The 21,584-nt window shown below is 45.8% G+C and overlaps 1 protein-coding gene across 3 annotated transcripts in view; it reads right to left on the reverse strand.

Annotated features, from left to right (window-relative positions):
* Pitpnc1 (phosphatidylinositol transfer protein cytoplasmic 1) overlaps nucleotides 1-11,054 on the reverse strand; it is a 268,351-nt gene extending 257,297 nt beyond the window's left edge. For 2 of the 3 annotated variants that reach the window (XM_027425851.2, XM_027425854.2), the window contains exon 1: nucleotides 10,168-11,051. In XM_027425851.2, coding sequence (XP_027281652.1) covers nucleotides 10,168-10,215 — 48 coding nt within the window. In that variant the 5' untranslated portion in view covers nucleotides 10,216-11,051. Of the gene's footprint in view, nucleotides 1-10,167 lie in introns of all 3 variants that reach the window. The other variant, XM_027425853.2, reaches the window with a different exon arrangement.
* Nucleotides 11,055-21,584: the final 10,530 nt, after the last annotated feature.

Below are 21,584 nucleotides of genomic sequence, written 5' to 3' on the forward strand. Positions count from 1 at the left end.
AAGTCAACAAACATCATTGCATGATGCTGTTGATGCAGCCAGCCAGGAAGTGGTGGGTGACCCCAGACTCCTTCCTTTGTCATCACTTATAAAGCCCGTGGCAAAGACAGAATGTCCTGGGCTTTGACCCCCACCCCTAACCACATGCATACTGAGTGATATGCCCTGCCTAGCCCGGGGGGGGGGGGGGGGAGGGACACACGGGGGGGGGGGACACAACGACACGGGACGGATGGGGGGGTGTCACCTAGACAGAGTGACTGAGACACAGTTTCAATGGCCAAGGAGCCCAGATGTCAGAGGACCTCTGTCAGACATTACGACCACCAAGCTGTCTGTGTGAACACAGCTCCTGAACAGGGATGCTGGATTTACTCTGTCTGGGAGATTCCGCAAAAAAACCGTATCAAGGAAGGTCCTAAAGCTCTGAGGTGCTGTCCCTTCCTCCCCTCACAGTGGCCTCCAACCTCCATCCCCTGTGAGGGGTTGACCAGGGTGGTCCTTACGAGCCAGGATCTCAAAGATCTGCAGGGCCCCACAATAGATGTGTTTCTCTCCCTAGTTCTGACCTACATCACAGCCGTCTGGTTCAAATCTGGCACACACGCCTTTTTCCCACACTGCCTCAGAAGATGACATGATTTTTCTGGAGAGCTGTCTAGATCCAAAACAGCTACAGGCATTTCCTCGAGAACGGGGACCACATCTTCTCAATTCACTCATCATTTCCAACTCAGACCTTCCTGCTGCTGGAGTTCTCTGAAGTGGGTGCTCAATAACTCTGTGAACCTCTTTCACTTTTATTTTTTTAGTTGTGTGTGTGAGTGTGTGAATGCTGGCACACACCTGCCACAATGTAAATACTCAGTTCTGAGGATAACCCCAAGGTAAACCTCACCTTCCACCTTGTTTGAGACAGGGAACTTTTGTTGTTTTCTTGCTACATAGGTCAGATGAGCTGCCCCCCCCCCCCATCACCTGCCTTTGCCCCAGAACTTCCAGAAAATCTCCTGGCTGCCTCCAGACACTTTTGTTATGTTTCCAGCTTTTATGTGGATGCTTGAGATTCAAACTCAGGTCTTCATGCTTGTACAAGTGCTTTTACCCTGAGCCACCTCTAGAGACCATCTCTTGAACCATGTTTAAAAGTTTTACTGATTCTTACTTTACATAGCAATCCAATTTCTCCTCTTCTGCCCCTGGTGCAAAACCCTACACACGTTAGGCAAGCACTTGGCTATTAAGCTGCATCTCCACCCAGCCCAAAGTCATTGGCTCCAAAAACGGTAATGAACTTATCCAGTGTCCTCCGTTCCCTTCTGTTCCCTGAGCTCCCAAAAGGCAGTGATTGTGTCCGCCTCACTTGCAGCACTGTCTCCAAACACTAGGTGCCCAGCAGGAGGCCAAGAATGTATCTGGGAAATGAATACTTTCATTATGGCCCATATAGCAACCTGCAACTTTGCATAACCATAAATGTTCCAAATTCATCACATAGCTCCTTCTCTCCTTCAAGTTGACTCTCCATCTAGCCCATTGCCCTAGGCTAGGCGGAATGGCCCCACCCTGTGTTTATTTGATCCTCTGCCCTTGAACATAGTGGGCTGAGGCCAACCAGTGGGTTCTTTTGCAAAGAGTCCCAGAAGTCAAACAAAGTCAAGAGATTGAAATTTGCAGCAAATACTCTCCATTGGCTTTGAAAGAACCAAGTGCCATGTCATAAAAGGGGTGACATGGCAGGAAACGAAAGGAAGCCTCTGGAAGCCAATCTTTTCTTGTGTGTTTGTTTGTTGAGACAGGGTTTTTCTGTGTGACAGTCCTGGCTGTCCTGGAGCTACACACCAGACTGGCCTGGAACTCACTGAGATATGTCTGCCTCTGCCAGTCCTGAGAGTAAAGGTGTGTGCTACTGCACCTGGCTCTTTTTAGTTTTGAAGATTTATTTTGCCCAAGGGTGGCAAACGTCTTTAATCCCAGCAGTGGGAGGGTGGATCTCTGTGATTGATTGTAGGCCAGCCAGGGCTACGGAGAGCCATCCTAGTTCAAATGTTGCTTGGTGTTCTTTGTTTTTTCTTCAAAGATGGGTGTGAGTGTATGGCATGTGTGTGTGTGAGGAAAGAAGCAGGCTCCAGTCTCCTCTGGCTAGACTAACACACATCTTTCCTCCACCCCAATGTGCGTGCAGGGAACATAACCTCAGTCCTTTGCCAGAACAGCAAATGTTACACCCCTCGGTCATCTTTCCAGCCTCAACCTTCTTTTTTTTTGTGAGCTGGACAAGTGCTTTACTGACCACTCGGCATCACCAGCCGTAGAGGGCTGTCTCACATGGGGTGGTCAGGAGACAAATGGGCCAACCAGGGTTGGCTGGTTGCAGGCCCATCCCAAGGCTCATTTCTATTGGGTTCTTCTTAAATCGTGTGCTCAGGAGGTGGGACATGCTGAGGCCCTGCTTGTGAGAGCTATATTTTCCATAAAGTTAAAAAAAAAAATCGGAATGACTTTCTATTTTCAAGATGACCAATTTTGAATCTTATATATGATACATTTGAGCTTGGTCTGCCTGATAGCCTAGCCAAATAAATAAATAAATAAATAAATAAATAAATAAATAAATATCTCAACTGGAAATCCCACAGAACTCCCAATTTCTAGGAGGAGTCTGGGAGGCCTGGAAATGTAATCAAGAATTTGCCTTTTCATCTGTCATGGGAAAGAATGTGTCACACCTACAGCCTTCCTGACTTATCCATATCTATTAGATAAGGTCTAGACCTCAACCTTTTTACCCCAAGAGGAGGTGGTAAAAATGTTTTCTACTTTTCAAAAAAGTTTTCAGAGTTGCCTAAACTATCCAGCCCTCTATCTATCCAATAGAGAACTGGACACCATCCAGGCCTGCCAGTAAGGGAACCTAGCCTTCACTCTCATCCTCAACAGTCTGGATGTACTTTTCCAATTACTGCTATTGAAAAGCACATTGCCAGGTGTGGTGGCACCTACATTAACCTCTGGGAAATGAGGTGCTTGCCAAAAGCAAAGAGGAAGGGGATGGATCTCTGTGAGCTCAAGGCTAGCCTCATCTACATAGTGAGTTCCAAACCAGCTAAGGTTACATAGTAAAACCTTGTCTCAAAACTAAACAAATGTTGATGGCTTGATGCTATGTACACACACACACACACATACACACACACACACTTAAAACCTGGGGATAATCTGGGCATAGTAATGCAAAGCAGAAGCAAGAAGCAGGTGGATTTCTGTTGAGTTTGGGGCCAGCCTGGTCTACATAGTGAGTTCCAAGACAGCTAGGGCTATGTAGAGAAACCCTGTCTCAAAAAAAGCAAAACAAAAATCCCTGAAGTTATGTCTCACTCAGTACTCACATAACATGAGCAAGATCCTGGATTCTAGCTCCCTACCCTGACCCCAACATACACATTATTTCCCTGGAAATAACAGTCTTTTTGAAATAAGCTCCCCTCACTGTCCTTTGAACTGCAATCAGTACAATCCCATGCAGAGTTGCCGAGACGACGTCTTAGAACCTTAGGGTTGGGGCTGGAGAGATGCTCAGAGGTGAAGAGACCCCAGCTTTGGATCCCAGCACCCACATGGTGGCTCACAACCACCTATAATGCTAGCTCCAGAGGATCCAACACCCTCTTCTGGTCTCCATGGTCACTGTATTCATGTGTTATACATACAGGCAGGAAAACATTCATATAAATAAAATGAAAATAAAATTTTGTTTTGTTTTGTTTGGCTTGGTTTGGTTTGGTTTGGTTTTTTGAGACAGGGTTTCTCTGTGGCTTTGGAGACTGTCCTGGAACTAGCACTGTAGACCAGGCTGGCCTTGAACTCACAGAGATCCTCCTGCCTCTGCCTCTCGAGTGTTGGGATTAAAGGTTGGTGTGCCACCAACGCCCAGCAATTTTTTTTTTTTTAAGGGAAACAAAAAGAAAGAAAAGAACCTTAGGGCTGAGGGCAGAGTACATGCCTAGCATGCCCAAGACCATGGGTTTGAGACCCCATCAGCAATCTCCGCCTATCAGTTTACCATCTATCAAATGTGACAGTGAATAACTAAAATAACAGTATGCATGTTTATTCCCTCAAGGCCCAGAATCTGTTCCCAATGACAGGTGTCCCCTTAAATGACCGGGGAAGTGCAGTGTCCCTTCCCGCACAAAGTCAACTTCCCGGTCCACCAGCAGACCTGCATCTGTTCCTTGTCTATTCCATTAGTGGTGAAAGCTCGCACTTATCCATTAACCTTCCATGCCACTCAGGAGCAAGACTAGAGCGCTGCATGATAGCAGGGTGGCTTTGGGGACACTGTTTACTCTCAGTGAATGACACTGGCAAAGGAAGCTGCTTAGATCACTCAGAAATCAAACTCATGGTCCTAGCCTTGGTTCCGCTCAACTGGGCACAGAAAATTAAAAAAAAAAAAAAAAAAAAAAAGGTGTTTGCCATACTCCAAGGAGCCTTTAGCCTCATATTCAAGGGGGTAGGCACCACTTTGTGCAACACACAGAGTAGTTGATGGCATCAGCCTTAAAACCCTCTTTCCTTCCAGAAGGTCTGCAGGGTGCTTGCAGAAGCACTCTGTCAGTTTCCAATGGAGAGGGAGGAGGGGGAAAGAGAGGAGCTGACCCGTCTGTCCTCTTCAACCCTAGCACCTCCATCCACATCCTTGTGGGGGGGGTCTGGGCACCCAGCTCCCGAGTCTGTTCTTAGAAACATCAGTAAGGGAGCTCTCCTGGGACCAGAGAATCCTGGGTAGAGTGCTGGCTGTCCACCAGAGCAGAGCACAAATGACATCCTGTGTGCAAGGCTGTCATTCTTCCTTTTTCTTTTTGCCTCTTTCCTTGAAGAGGAGACAAGATGTTTCTGTTTTTCTTCATTGTGAAGAAAATCCCTAAAGACCACAAGTAAATCCCTACCTGCACACTCGCTAATGGGAGGGCAGTCAGGACTTTTTTTTTTTTTAAGAAAAATCGTTTTAAACAGTTTTGTGCTTTATTTTAAAAACAAAAACTAAGATACCTACCTTACATTCTCTTAGGATGGGCTTAGTTTGGGGAGGCACATCTTTTTCTTATTTGCTTATTTACTTATTCATGTATTTATTTAGACAGTCTCACCAAGTAACCCAGGCTGATCTTAAACTGTTTCTTTTTATAATTATTTTATGTGTATTCAGGGGTTTTTGTTTTTTGCTGCATGCGTACCCTCAGAGGTTAGAGGAGGGCATTGGATCCCATGGTACTAGAGTTATAGATGGTTGTGAGAAACCAGGTGGATGCTGGGAATAAAACCCAAGTCCTCTACAAGAGGTTTGTCTGTGAAATAGTCCTGACTGTCCAGAACTCACTCTGTAGACCAGGCTGACACTGAGCTCACAGGGATCCGCCTGCCACTGGGGATTAAAAGCATGCGCCATCACTGCCCCAAGCAGCAAGTGCTTTTAACTGCTAAACCATTTCTCAGGTCCTTGGCCTGGAACTCTTAATTCTCTAGTCTCAATGTGCCTGTTGATAGGATTATAGGCATGCACCATCACAGCCAGGTAATGATTTTTGTTTGTTTGTTTTTAGCTGCTAGGGACTTATCAGAGAGCTTCATGAATGCTAAACAAACACTTCCACACTAGACACACTTCCAGTAGATTCTAACAGGGACTATACTTCTGTGTCCCCTGGGTAGATACAAGATGTGAGTCTCCAAGCTACCTTCAACTAGGGGAGGCCCTGCCTATAGACATGCTACACAGCTGCATGGGGCTTGGGGGAATAACATCTGCCAGCAACAGGGATCACAGAGAGAGAGACCAAAGCCCTTACAGCCTCCTGTGAAACAGGTTCATACCAGAGATCAGAGGCCCTGTTCCAACCCAGCCCCCATCTTAGCTACGAGACAGGCAATCTATGAGCTCCCACCCCCTCCATAGGCCTGGAATCCTCTGGAAAACAAAAGAGTATGGCTATAGACACTGCTAATACATGGCACTTCCAAGTCTAAAATTCCAGAATCTAAATGATTCAGATGAAGACAACATCTTCCTATTTACAGCAGCTGTCAGACCCTCACCCCTGACCCTTAGTCAATGACTTCTCACCAGGCTTATGTTTAGTTCAAAGATGGCTGCATTTAACACCAGTGAAGTTTTTTGTTTGTTTGGTTTTGGGGGGTTGTCTTTTGTTGTTGTCTTTACTTAAAGTTAACCCACAAAAGGGCTATGGAATGTCTCATCCAGTAAAAGTACTTTGCCACTAAGCCTGGTGACCTGAGCTCTATCCCTGGGACCCACTTGGGATAAGGAGATCTCCACAAGGCAAGCACACACATACACAAATAAATGTATTTTTGTTTGATCATGGAGGGCTAGGGAGGGAGTTCTGTCAGCAATGTGAAATGTAGAGTCCAATCTCCACACCCTGGGGCTGGGGGGGGGGGCGGGGAAAGCTCAGTGACTCGCTTGTAATCCCAGCACTGGGGAGGCAGAAACAGGCAGATCCCTGGGGCTCACTAGCCAGCCAGCCTAGCTGACTTGGCAAGCAGTTCTAGGCCATTGAGAGGCCTTATTATCTAGAAAGAAAGAGAGAGAGAGAGAGAGAGAGAGAGAGAGAGAGAGAGAGAGAGAGAGAGAAAGAGAGAGAGAGGTTGTCTTCTGGCTTCAACATGTATACCAGCACATACACAATCACAATTAACCCATGGAATTTTACTTCTTAAATTCCTTATTCTGAACCTTCCGCCCCCTCTCGTGTGTGTGTGTGTGTGTGTGTGTGTGTGTGTGTGTGTGTGTGTGTGTGTGTAAAACACTGGGGACAAGTCCAGAGTTTCAGTCTTGCTAGGCCAGCTTTCTTCCACTGAAATACACACAAACACACCATTAACCCTGCTCTAGACTGGAGCTCTTTGGCTTTGTTTTCTCAGTCTCTCGGAGCTGTTCTCTTTCCTGGAACTGGGGAACATTTTATGTGTTAAAATAAGACTGGACAGAGAGTAGAAGTCAACACTATCCGTAACATTTCAAAGGCCCCTGGTTTTTTATTTCGATGATAGTGCTGACTTTATGTTTTCAAGAAACGATTTTCCTTTTCCTGGATTAAACACTGCAAAGAGCCGGGTAAGGAAAAACAAACAATGACATTACCAGAACGTTCCTCCTCAATCTGCTATTAACTAGTGGTTGAGCCTGGAACAGCAGCATTTGGGGGGTGGGGTAGGGCAAGGACAGGGTTTCACCGCTGACTTCAAACCTATTATATAGCTGAGGATGACTCTGAACTCTCCAAAAACTCTTTAGCCTCTTGCCTCCATCTCCCAAGTGATGGCACCAGGTATAGGCACCAGGGGTTACCTATCCCTGGTAACCCCTAACTCTCCATCAGCACCAGAGGTCAAGTGGGGACAGGGGTTAAGGAAAGGGGACAAAGACAAGACTGACTCTCCAAAACCCAGGCATTTGCTTCCTTGGCAAAACCCCAGCAAGTGCTACTAATTAACAGCTGAAGTTAATCAGGGACAAGCAGCAGAAAGTCCACACAGGTTGCATCAACTCCAAAGGAGCCAGAAGTTGAAGCAAAAGTTCAGCTACCAGAAAGCACTTAATTTGCAGTAACCATCTTCTGCAGCCAGACACTCAAGTTCCTTGGCAGAGCTGAGTATTAAGGTCAGCAGGGCACCACCATGGATGGTGGAGACTGTAGGGTGCTCCACCACTTCAGACTCAAGTGCCAGACATCTGGCCAGCCAAGTCTACTTTCCTTACCCATCAGCGGATTGGGCTAATCTGAATTCTTCCTGTTTGAGACTTCCTATCTAAACTGCCCCCATTTGCTTCTCTAACAAAATAGAGAAAAATTCCAAAACATGACCTCAGGCAGGGGATGTGGCCTGCCTACCACGATCAAGGTCATGTTCAATCCCCAGTACCACAAAGAGAATAAAACAAAAATAAAAGTTAAAAATCAAATCATGACCTTATAGAAACAGAATCATATTTACTTTAGTATAAATGAGTTACACGTTAAATAATTTATAATTAGCCTACAGGTAGAGTCTAGCTTAATTGGCCAATTAAGAAAGGGCATCCTAAACAGGTGTGGCAGTGCACGCCTTTAATCCAGCACTTAAGAGGCTGAGTCAGGTGGACCTCTGAGTCTTGAGGCCAGCAGAATCTACAAAGAAAGGAAAGGAGGGAGGGAGGAAGGACGGACCATCCACCTATGCCACTCAGTCGTAGTTACTTCACTGAATACTAACATTAAACAAACAAATGTGGGGGGAAATGCCCAGCTTAGGAAAACACCAAACAAGAAAAAGAGATGTTAGCAAGAAAGAAAGGCTAGGTGGGGGTGACATCCACCTTTAATTGCACATCTCTGGAAGTTTGAGGCCAGTCTGGTCTAGATAGTGAGTTCCAGGACAGCTAGGACTACATAGAGAGACAGGGTCTTAATATATAAAGGAAGATTCTAGAACAGGTTCTTTTCTTGATTATCTGACAGTTTTTGCGTGTTTCTCTAAGTCTCATCATTGCCCAAGGAGACAGAAGACAGCCTGTCCAAGCAGCACCAGCAAGTGTGTGTGTGCAAGACAGCCTCTCCACACAGCACCAGGGAGGGAGTGGGAGTGAGTGTGAGTGTGAGTGTGTGTGTGTGTGTGTGTGTGTGTGTGTGTTCAATCCTATCCATTTGGCCTTTCTTCATTCTCCACAAAGCTGTATTCAGCTTCTCCATTAAAAAGGTTAAGAGGCACCCAACCACCAGGCTTCCACTGTTTAAGACCAAGCTCAAACTGCTGCCACCCCTGAAATGCGTGCAAACTCCAAAGCTTGTTGATAAAGCTGTGTGGGTGGGGGATGGGAGCATGTCTGAGCTCTCCCTTAATCTTCGGCAGCCAGTGTGGTTTTGTAAACTTCAGGCTACTTTGATCTTGTCTTGGATTGTCCTAGGGTCTCACCTTAACACTGGCGCCAGATGCCAAAGGAAGATTGCTCCCCCCGCCCTCCGGGAGCCAGCCATAGCCAGAGTAACACAAAAGCACAGGGCCTCTTTCACAAAGTAGTGAGTGGATCACATGTCTGATAGATTAAATGCACCGGTTTTAAATACAAATACGTGTGAATTGCTGATTTCATTTGTTGCCACACCAAACCACTCGAGTCTGTTTCAAATTGCCTTGATGGCTTCATGTTCTCGCTGTGGGTCCCTGGACGGATGCAAAACACTTGTGAAATATCCAAAAAGGTGGAGAGGAGAAAGGGGAACGAAAGGGAAGCCCGGGCAAGAGTGACCCTTACTGAGTCACCGTTTCCTGAATGGCGGAGCTCGCTGTAGGGGGGAGGGTGGAAATCGAAAGAATGCAAACTGACCTGCGCGTGCAGGCCGAGCCCTTAAGCTGGGAGCCCCCCACCCTGCAGCCCCGACACCCAGAGCCTGGCCCGGCGTGCTGGAGCGCCCTCCGGTGGCCATGCCGCAGGCCCCCACCATTGGGGCTCTTCCTCAGACCACGCTCCCCGCCGTGGAAGGAACGAGACACGCAGAAAGTTTCCGAGCCAGGCGGTCAGCAAAGGACAAGCCAGGTCCCGGAGGGAGCCTGGATGCTCCGGCTGGGCAGGAGCCAGCGCCCAGACCGGAGGCGACAAGAATCCGGGGGTCTAGACGGACCCCTCCAGGCCTCCGACGTGCCCCCGGTCGGGACTCTGGTCTTCAGATCCCACCCTCGCGGAATTTATCCCTGCAAGCCCACCTTGTAAAAGGGACATGGGGACTGTGGACACCACCACGGCGGAGTACCCTTGACACCTCGGCTGCAAAGCATGCTTGGGCTCTTGTTGGACTCTCTCTGTGCATTTGCTTAATTGGAGGGAGGGGGCGCAGCAGCTCCCTGCGACGCATTGTGGTCCCCAGTAATCTGCTTCTAGATGTCCCTGAAGAGCCCACCTGGACTGCCCCGCCCCACCCCCACGCCACCTTTCTCCCGCCCGGGTGATGAGTGGGAACGGCGAATACCCTGCCTCCTCCCCTCCAGCCTCCAGGTTTGGGCGCCAGGGTAGCACCCGGGTTTCCCAGCCGCACGCTGGGGACACGCCGGCCGAGTGGTGGCGGCTGGAGACCAGGGGCGGGCGAGGCCCGGCGCGGTGCCTACCTCGTCCACGGTGAGCGGCATGCAGATTCGGTACTCCTTCAACAGCATGGTCCTGCCGGCCGCGGACCGCGGGAAAGAAGGGGGCGTCCCAACAGATGAGCAAGGTTGGCTCTCGGCGGAAGGCAAGGGCACTGGGAGCCGGCGAGCGAAGCAGCCCCGGCGGTGCGCTCAGCTCCTGGCTGCCTCCGGTCCGCCCCGGAGCATGTCAAGCTTCGAGTCCCGGTGTCTGTGACTCCCCCGCCTCCTTCCTCGCGGAGATAAGCCCTCCCGGTATTGCAAAGTCAGGGACTGAGGGAGGGAGACCCGCAGGAGATAGCTCGGATCAGCAGCCCGGGGCTGGTAGGCGCGGCCACCAGATCAGGACATGCCCCGCAGCGGGCAAAAGAGGCAAGAGGGAGGGAAAAAAGATTTCTACAAATTCAAACAAATGCACAAAAGTCACCCTCTAGATCCTCGTCCGAAAGCAGAGCTGAACCTTGCGAGCCTCTTTTCCTCCGACCCGTCTACCCTGGGCTAATGTCACCAGGAACACATTGCCGCCGAAGCCGGCGATGCTGACTTTCCAAACAAAGGCTTGCTGGTCTCCTCTCCCCGGGCGGTAAACAAGATTTCCTGCTCTTTTTTAGAGCCAGTCCCTAGTCTCTCCAGAGCTCAGCTGGGAGAGAAAAGGGAAGCCGCGGCCGCCAGGGCTCTCCTCTGCTCTGGGCCCCGGGTGTCTCCAACCTCGCAGGGTGGCTGCCAGCGCCTTGCGCGCGTCCCCTCCCCCGAGTCCCTCGGCTCTGAGAGCGCTGTGCGTGCCCGTGAGTTTGCAGCTACCTCGCCGCGTCTGGAGAGACCGCGCCGAGCTGCAGTGTGCCTGGGGCCGGGAGGTGGGTGCGGGAGGAGCGAGCGCGACCAGGCTGACATCAGCAGCGGCCGCGGCGGGGAGGGTAGCCCCATCCGGCCAATGGGGAAATGGCAAAGAATGTGGAGGATTTAAACAAAACAGCATGTCTCTCCCCGTCTGCTGCCAGACGCCAGGGCTGTCCCGGAACCCAGAGCAGCGAGTGCTGGGGAGGATCGCAAAGAGGGGCTATCCTGAACTGTTCAAACATTGAGTTCTATTTTCAAATGTACCCTGGGTGCCACGGGGTTCTCTGCTTAGTCGCTCTGGAAACGCTCTGTTTCCAAAGTGCACAAGTGTCCCCTGACTTTGGGAACGGGGGTCTTTACAAATGCCCACTGCGAACATTTTTCTCTCTGAAAGGGTAAGCAAAGCCTGAGCAAGAGAAGTGATGGTTTTGAGAATGTGTTTTTTTGAGCATGCTCTCGAGACGGAATCCTGCAGCAGTGTGGGTGAAAAAGTACAAACACAGACAGAGAGAGACACAGAGAGAGACCCTGTCATCGCCTGTTACCTCCTGGCTCTGCAATCCTACTGCAGGCTTCCCAGAGCAGAAAGAATAGGTTTTCGTGTCAGCACTCTTAAGTTCAAAAAGTCACAGTGAAATGTCAATAAAAATGCCTGGGGTGTTGGTATTTCATCCATATTAAACAGATCTCTCATTTTAACTCCAAGAAGCACATTCTTCAGTTACTCAGGAAGCAGCATGTAACTGCTGAAGTCTGGTTTTCATTTGTCTGGTATTCATTTTTTTTTAGCTTGTTTTTCCAGAAATGAAAAAAAAACCGCATCCACTGTGTATAGGAGAATAATCTGTAAGCATCACTGGCTCTCAAATACATACACATAGATATGTATATATGTGTGTGTGCTTGTGAGCTCTGGTGACCCCACATCTCAAGGAGCTTACACTGGGCAATGCCTTGGTGGCACATTCCTTTAATCCCAGCACTCGGGAGGCAGAGGCAGGCGGATCTCTGTGAGTTCGAGGCCAGCCTGATCTCCAGAGCGAGTGCCAGGATAGGCTCCAAAGCTACACAGTGAAACCCTGTCTCAAAAAACCAAAAAAAAAAAAAAAAATTATGCAGGCCTCAATAATATAGTATTTTTACATAGTAATCCGACTGAGTTTAGAGTTCAGGGAATGTGATCTAGCCTACTAGGAAATGACACCTTAAATCTAGTTTATATTTTGGTTAAAAAGAAAAAAAACAAAACAACAAGCCTGGTTGGTGGTGGTACATGCCTTTAATCCCAGCACTCCAAAGGCAAGGGCTGGTGAATATCTGTGAGTTTGAAGCCAGCCTGGTTTACAGAGTTCCAGGACAGGCTCCAAAGCAGGACAGGGTTTTGAAACAAAACCTTGAAACAAAACAAAACAAAACAAAAAACCCACTTAAATAAAATAAGATAAAAAGTAAATAAATAAACCTGTTTTCTAGATAAATACTTCCCAAAGTCTGTTCAGAAACATTTATATCAGCTAATTAAAGCTAAACCAAATTCCTTGAGGTAGAGAATTTGTTTTTGTTTTTTAGAACGCAGTTTCTCCATGTAACAGTCCTGGCTGTCCTGGAACTCACCCTATAGAGCAGGCTGGCTTCAAAACACAGATATTCTCCTGCCTCTGCCTCCCAAGTGCTGAAATTAAAGGCTTGGGCCACAACCACCCTTTGAGGAAGAGAATCAGAGAATTTAAACGTGACACTGTAGTGTTGAATAATAACACAATGGAAGCCAGTGAAACAACAAAGCTGTTTTTCTTTCTCTTTTTTCTTTCTCTTTTTCCTTAGTGGCACTTAATCACCTTTGTAGTTCAAATCCTACAGGGATCCTCCCATGCATTTTCAAATATCTCTAGACTACTTATGCTATTTCATGCAATGTAAATGCTATATATATAAATAGTTGTTATTGCCAGTTGTTGGTGGCGCACCCGTTTAATCCCAGCACTTGGGAGGCATAAGCAGGCGGATATCTGAGAGTTCGAGGCCAGCCTCCTCTCCAGAGCAAGTGCCAGGATAGGCTCCAAAGCTACACAGAGAAACCCTGTCTCGAAAAACCAAAAAAAAAAAAAAAAAAAGTTGTTATACTGCATTGTTCAGAGAATAGTGACAGGGAAGCATCTGCATGTGTTCAGTACAGTAGTGTATCTGCGTGTTTCTGATCTGGGGGGGGGGGGCACTAGGAACCCAGTCGCTGTTGGCTAGCTGTTCTCTCCCACCTCCTGCTGCAAGATGGCTTCCCCCAGTGGATTCTCTTTTCCTTCTCCATCAGCTTTTTTATTGCTTGGTCACACTAATAGTGCGCAGGCACAGCTCTAATGCTAGCACCTTGAAAGCCTGTTGGTGATGGCAGGAGGGACCAGGCTCTGAGGCTGTCTCTCCCATGTCAGCCCTCTAGTATTTCCTAACCCTGATGGCTGCAGAAGACCTCCACTTTTCTGCTTTGATCCTTCTCATCCCATTGCCTTCTCAGAGGACCCTTCATGCCATCCCAGGCCCCGTGGCATTGTTTTAAAGGCAAACATTGACGATCTGAGTGCCATGGCAAGTGGTGCTGACGGCAATATGCTGAATTGGTTAGGACAGGTTACCAGAGGTGACTGTATTAACATAATACTACAGGAAACATATGGGAACATATGGACTAGACAGAGAATGAAGAAGAGAGGAGGAATATAAACAATCTGGGCAAGAATTAGAGTTGGCTAGTATTCATTACTATGGTTCTTGCTCTGGGGTTAGGAAGAGTTCATTCATAACTCTTTTAGTCTAAGGGAGGAGAGTGCCATCTACTGGTCAAGAGTGAATGCTTGCAAATCTTTCAAGTCCTGCCTTCACCAGCACATGCATGGCAAGAACTGTACCTTTTCTGGTTTTGTTTTTCGAAACAGGGATTCTCTGTAGCCCTGGCTGTCTTGGAATTCATTTTGTAGACCAGAATGACCTCGAACGCAGAGATCCGCCTGCCTCTGTCTCCCCAGTGCTAGGATTGAAGGTGTTCACCACGATGCTTGGCCATACCTTTGTTTCTCTTAAGCCAATGAAGGGTGATGCCATTGTGGTAATGGTTGGTAAGAAGGTCCCATTAGTGTTGTGAAATCTGTAGCTAGTGGTCATCACATAGAAATGATGTGGGGCAGTAAAGATATCACGTGTTGACTTGAGATAGTTGACACTTCATTGTGTGTGTGTGTGGGGGGTTACTTCAAGGTATTTAACAGCATTCTTGGTTTCACTTAATTAAAAGTGCCAACCCTCCCCCATCCAGCATTTGGCTGTGTTGGAGTGGGGGTTAGGGAATCAGGCTAAGATTCATCAGTCATATGCCAATATCTAGCTGCTCCAAACTTGATTGAGACTGACTTTCAGCTTGTCCAAATGGAACTGGAGAGGGGGAGCTGGGGCTGGGGCTGGGGTGCAGTTCAATGGGAGAACACTCATGTTCAAAGCCCTGGGTTCTTCCAGGTCTTTGTGAAAGAACTGAAGGAAGATGATGATTTAAAAAAAAAATAGGCCTTATGGGCTGGAGAGATGGCTCCGTGTTTAAAAGCACTTGCTGCTGTTCTAGAGGACACCAGTTCATGTTGGGAGCTGTGTGGCCTGGTCTCAGATCAGTTTATAAATGCCTGTCCAGTGGATCTCCTCGAGGCAAGACTGGTGGGGATGGTCTCTCACTTGGCAAGAACCAGTGGACCTCAGGGCAGGATTTTGCTGAATTCATGCAGCTTGCAGGCTCTTTTCTCTCTTGTTTTATTGTTGATTCCTTTGGCAGTTTTCAATGTCATTTTGTCAATCACCACATGCAACAGTTGTAATTTCCCCTGGAAATTCTGTTCTTTCTTGAATATTTTCCCCTTAGAATCATCAGGGGGCTAATGCTTCCCAAATCTCTTATGTGGAATTACTTACTACCACTCCTAATCCTGGGAGCTTTTCTGACTCATATGAGGAAACAACACTTGGAACATGAACCATGTCTCATAGTTCTGGGAAGGAGAGTAAGGCATGCATACACAGAATAGGGGGAAAGCCTCAAGAACACATAGAGTGCCAACTGTCGAGAGTAAGTCCCTGGACACCAAGCATAGATTCAATGAGGATCTGGTATGGTCCAGGAGGAAAAAATACAATACAAAATGTGGGATGGACAGATCCATCTTCACCATACACAGGAGCTTATAATGGTGGGGAAAGTGTGGTATAGGGGGCTGGGAAAAGAGTGTCTTATCAAAGTCTGCCTTTACAGAGAGACTGAGACATGGGACCCTGTTGTAGAAAAGGGAACTGTATAAAAGCATATCTTGCAGACATGAAAAAGTTGGATTTGAACACAGTTGTCCTTAAATCATTATACCCATGCCTATTACTTTTTAGACTTTGAAACCGCAAGTAGCTGCCAGCTGACAGTGCTGCAAGAGCAGTGCGTGTCTGGCTCGATGTTTAGTTAAGCCTGCAAAAATGAACTCTATGTCTAAAATAAGGTTATTTAGGGTGTGGGAAAGTGTATTTGGGGAAGTACAAAGGGGAACAATGGGGGCTTTTTATAATGATTACTTAAAAGTAAAAAATAGGAGCCAATAATAAAGCTATTCATGTAAGCTTTGTAGAAAAAAAACAACTCTGTTTAAGTATAAATAAAGACAGCTCGAGCTATTCAGGGCCAGAATTTTTCCTTGTGCCAATGCCCCTTCCCGGTCTCAGGATCTGAACCTGAGCTGAAGCTGCACCCTAGCAAGTTCAGTTCTTAGCCCCCACATCAGGCAGCTCTCAACTTCCTGTATCTCCAGTTGCAGGGCATCTAACATCCTCCTCTGACCTCTGAGGGCACACAAATACTCATGGAAAAGACACATATATGCACACCCATAATAATAATTTTTAAAAAAATCTTCCTGGGAGTAATGATGAATACCTTTAATCCCAGCATTTGGGAGACAGAAGCAGGTGGATCACAATGTTAGTTTGAGGCGTAGTCTACATAATAGCAAGGTCCAGTTCAGCCGGAGCTACACAGTGAGTTCCTGTCCCAAAAATTAATCAAGCAATTAAGAGAGATCTTAGCTCTGTTGTCATTGCCATTTAATTTTACATTACCAAAGTAACCGCTGACAAAGGCCCCTCTGCTTATTTTAGCCTCACTCTTGATCAGTTGGCTTAGGTGATAGCTGTCACGTTTTTTTCCACTGTAAAGATGCTATTTTTTTTTTCTCTTCCCATGCATTAGTCTGTCCTTAAGTCCAGCTCATGCTCAGGGGATGCATCCAAGACCCCTCTCCTCAGAGAGTATTTACATCTCTAACATAGAATTCCCCTTGTGTGTGGGTGTGGCTGCCTGTTTGTGGTGAAAGGAGACACCTGTGTGCACTTGCTGAGGCGTGAGCCGGCCAGCGGCTGAGGCAGCCAGCGGCTGACGCTGGGTGTAGTGCTTTTTCTTTTCTTTTTCTTTTTTTTTTATTTGAATGGGTGTAGTTCTTTAGGAGTGGTCCAGCTTGTTTTTTGAGGTAGAGTCTCTCCCTGGGACCTAGTGCTCATTGGCTAGGCTAGCTTAGACCAAGTTAGCCAGCCAGAGAGCTCCAGGGCCCTGCTGTCTCTATCTTCTTGCATGGGATTACAAACACAGGCCACCACACCAGCATATGGGTTCTGAGGATCAACTTAGGCCTTCATGCTTTCTCAGAAAACACTTGACTAACTTTCCTATCTCCCAGCCCCTATCTGATCTATTGATTCAGTTTTTTTTTTTTGTTTGTTTGTTTGTTTTTCCTTCAGTGCCGAGGACCAAATGAATCCCAGGCTGTACAAGGCAAGTAAGTGCTTTTTCACTGAGCTATGACCCTACCCCAAAATCTTTAAATATTTTTTAGATGCAGGGCTCTTTTTTTTTTCTTTTTTCCAAGACAGGGTTTCTCTATGTATCCCTGGCTGTCCTGGGATTTACTCTGTAAACCAAGGCCTTCACCTCACAGCTGGAGTAAAGGTGTGTGCCACCCCTGCCCTACTTCAACTTTGTTTACTGAAATATTAATTGCTTGGCTTCAGCAACTGAGAAGAACTATAAAGCATAACGGTGTGTTTATATATATTTGAAGACCTGTGCTCCTTTTTGTTTGTCACTAAGCAAAAGATAAATCCTTTCTTAATAAAAGCATAGGGCTGGAGAGATGGCTCTGCTATTAAGTGCACTGGATCGTCTTCCAGAAGATCCAGGTTCAATTCCCAAGACCCTTTTAGAGGCTCACAATTGTCTGTAACTCCAGTTCCAGCCGATCCAACCCTCTTTTGGCCTCAGTGGGCACCAGGCAAACATGGTGCATAGACATATCCAGGCAAATACCCATAACACATAAATAACAACAATAAAAGACAATTGTACAGCTGGGTGGTGGTGGAGGTGGCACACGCCTTTAATCCCAGTATTCAGGAGGAAGAGGCAGGTGGATCTCTGTGAGTTCAAGACCAGCTTGGTCTACAAATGGAGTTTCAGGACGGCCAGGACTGTTGCACAGAGAAACCCTATCTCCAGGGGAAGGGGGAGGAGGGGCATACCATTGTACCATTTATAGTCGGCTCCTCATTTAATATACATAAATCTATTACTGTGTCATTATTTGGGGCAATCCAGTGTCTTGGTGCATATAGCTCAGTGGTAGTGTGAATTCTAACTTGAGGTACTTGAGATTCCTGTCTTAAGAAACAAACAAGCAGCTTTAGTCCCAGAAGAGATCGATCCGCAGTCCGTAAGGCTAAGGTTTCTTTATTCGGATAAACACCAGTCAAGCACAAGCCAAAGCGTGCCAGGGGCAGCAAGGCAGCCAGGCCAGAGAGAGAAGGCTATCCACGTGTGCGCCGTCCCTTAAGATCCGTTCCTTAGACTTCCCCTCACCACACCCTCACACAGGTGTCCCAGCACACCTGTCTGGGGTACTAGGAGGCGGGGCTACAGTGTCTCCCTACAAGGCCCCAGCACTTGCAAGGCAGAGGCAGGGGAATCTGACTGAGTACTAGCCTAGCCTGGCCTACAGAGCAAGTTCAGGGCAGCCAGAGCTACACAAAGAAACCTTTTCTTGGGAGAAAAACAAACCAAAGAGTATAGTGGAGGGGCTGGGAATGTAGCTCAATGGTATGATGCTTACATAGCAGGTACCAGGCATTTGACCCCCAGCATTGTGAAAGACAAAAAGAGAATGGAATAATTTATATCAAAACCCCAGCTTAGGAGCTGTAAAGATGGCTCAGCAGTTGAGAGCCCTGGCTGCTCTTCCAGAGGACCTGAGTTCAATCCCCAGCACCCACATGATAGCTCATAACTGTTACTCCAGGCTCAAGAGGACTGATGCCCTCTTCTAGCCTCCTGGGCACCAGGCACACATGTGTAGCATAGGCATACATGAAGGTAAAACTCATACACATATTTTTTTCTTTGGTTTTTTTGAGACAGGGTTTCTCTGTATAACAATCCTAGCTATCCTGGAACTCACTTTGTAGATCAGGCTGGCCTCAAACTCACTGAGATCTGCCTGCCTCTGCCTCCCAAGTGCGCCACCACTACCTGGCTACATAAAATTTTCTTTTAAAAATGCTTAAATTTAAAGAAAAATCAACTGACTGTGGTAAACTGAACAACGGCCTCCAAAGATATCAAGTCCCGGCTCTGACAACCTGAAAATCTTACCTTACACAGGGTCTTTGGAAGTATGGTCACATTAAAGATTTTTTGAGATGAGGGTTATCCTAGATGAGGCCTAAAAAGTTTCAAAAGCCCATGCAAAAGAAGGAGCTACAGCAGTCGTTCTCAACCTTTCTAACACTGCCACCCTTTAATACAGTTGTTCCTCATGGTGTAGGACCTCCAGCTAGAAAATTGTTTTTGTTGCTACTTCAAAATTGTACTCTTGCCACTGTTATGAATCATATTATAAATATCTGATATACAGGATATCTGATATGTGACCCCTATGAAAAGGTTGCCTGACCCTCAAAGGGGTCGTGACCCACAGGTGAGAACTCCAAAGCTGGAGGCCCAATCTCCTTTTCATGGCAGCCAGCCTCCCTCCTGCTCCCTCCACATCAAATACACAGATTCATAGACGTACATATACACATATACATTATTTAAATACACAGATTCATATACGTACATATACACATATACATTATTTAAATACACAGATTCATATACGTACATATACACATATACATTATTTAAATACACAGATTCATATACATACATATACACATATACATTATTTAAATACACAGATTCATATACGTACATATACACATATACATTATTTAAATACACAGATTCATATACGTACATATACACATATACATTATTTTAAATACACAGATTCATATACATACATATACACATATACATTATTTAAATACACAGATTCATATACGTACATATACACATATACATTATTTAAATACACAGATTCATATACGTACATATACACATATACATTATTTTAAATACACAGATTCATATACATACATATACACATATACATTATTTTAAATACACAGATTCATATACGTACATATACACATATACATTATTTAAATACACAGATTCATATACGTACATATACACATATACATTATTTTAAATACACAGATTCATATACGTACATATACACATATACATTATTTTAAAAACCCAGCAGTTCCTCTAATTGCCTTAAACGTAGGCAATTTACAAAAAAAAGTATTTCCCAGGGAGGAACATTCCTTTAAAGCTTTAGGTACCACTAATCAGTATGATTCCAACTTCAAATTTCTACCCACAATGGCTTCCCTTAACCTGAAATGTACACATGCATACCCTTTTAGTGGGGGTGGGGGGTTCAAGACAGGGCTTCTCTGTTGTAGTAGCCCTGGCTGTCCTGGAACTCTCTCTCTGTAGACCAGGTTGGCCTTGAACTAAGACATCTGCCTGCCTTTGCCTCCCGAGTGCTGGAATTAAAGGCCTGTGCCACCACTGCCCAGTTCAGTCCATATTTTTTTACATTTAGAATTTTTGGGCATGGATGCAACTGTATCACAACCTCTTTGTTGTTTCCCGTTGTAGCTGCTGTCATACTGGGAATTGATCTTCTGCCTGTAGATATCCTAGCGATGAACTGCATCCCCAGCCTTCTTTGTTTTCTACTGTAGACTCGTTTTAGCCCGTGTGTGTGTGTGTGTGTGTGTGTGTGTGTGTGTGTGTGTGTCTGTGTGTATAATCAAACCCAGGGCCTTATATATGCTAGGTAAGCATTGCATCACTGAGCTGCATCTACAACATTAGGCTGTATATTTTTAAATATTTATTTCTCTTTATGCATATATATATATATATATATATATATGAGACATATGTGCCACACTGTTTGTTATATTAATGGCTGTCAATTTAATTCATGCCAACATATATATATATATATATATATATTTTTTTTTTTTTACTGTGCTTTAATAAAGATTTTGGAAAATCTTATCCACCCATAAATATTACATAACTGACAGTGAGTTTAAAATTTAAAATAGCAAACTACCCTCAACACCTCAAATATCTATCTGTGGATAGATAGATAGATAGATAAATAGAAAGAAAGAAATATATCTTTATGTATATAGAGAGAGATGGAAATGAAGTTATAGTGTGGTCATATGTTGTTTTGTATTTTTGGACAGGATCTCACTATTTAACTCTGGCTGACCTATAACTTTCTTCATAGACCAGGCTGGTCTTGAACTCACAGAGATTCATCTGCCTCTGCCTCCTGAGTGCTGGGATTAATTAGGCCTGGACCACCAAGCTGGGCTCTCTGAAAGTTTTTTGTTTGTTCATTTTTTTCAAGACAGCTCTGGCTGTCCTGGAAATCTTTGTAGACCAGGCTAGCCTCAAATTCACAGAGATCCGACTGTCTGTATCTCCCAAGTATATGCCATTACTGCCTGAAACTTTTGTGTGTTTTTTCCCCCCAAGGATCCTATGCTATTTCATAGGAATTCAGAGGGTGTAGATAATAAAACTTGTATGGACCTTAAAAATTGTAATTTTCAGGCCAGAGTAATTGTTCAGCTGGTAAGGGCACCTGCTGCCAAGCCTCAAGACCTGAGTTCAATTTCCAGGCCCCATAAGGTGGAAGGCAAGACCGACTCCTGTAAACTGTCCTCTGTCTTCCACACATGTGTCCATAGACATATAACTAAATAAATGTAAAGATAATGACGATAAAACTGGGCAGTGGTGACACATACCTTTAATTGAAGGATCTGGGAGGCAGAGGATCTGGATCTCTGCGTTGGAGTCCAGCCTGGTCTACTGAGTGAGTTTCTGGATAGCCAGGGATATACAGAGAAACCATGTTATGGAAAAAAAACCCCATATAATAATAATAATAAACTACAATGTTCTTAGAAATGTTACCTGGGTTGTCTTGGGGGATTCTTGTTATTGGCACGGTGGATTGAATGAAAACGAAACAACACTGCTTGTTATATTACTGAGCTGCCTGCCACCTTTTCTCTTAGGAGCG

The sequence above is a fragment of the Cricetulus griseus genome, chromosome 7 (assembly GCF_003668045.3).
Source record: "Cricetulus griseus strain 17A/GY chromosome 7, alternate assembly CriGri-PICRH-1.0, whole genome shotgun sequence".
Lineage (NCBI taxonomy): Eukaryota > Metazoa > Chordata > Mammalia > Rodentia > Cricetidae > Cricetulus > Cricetulus griseus.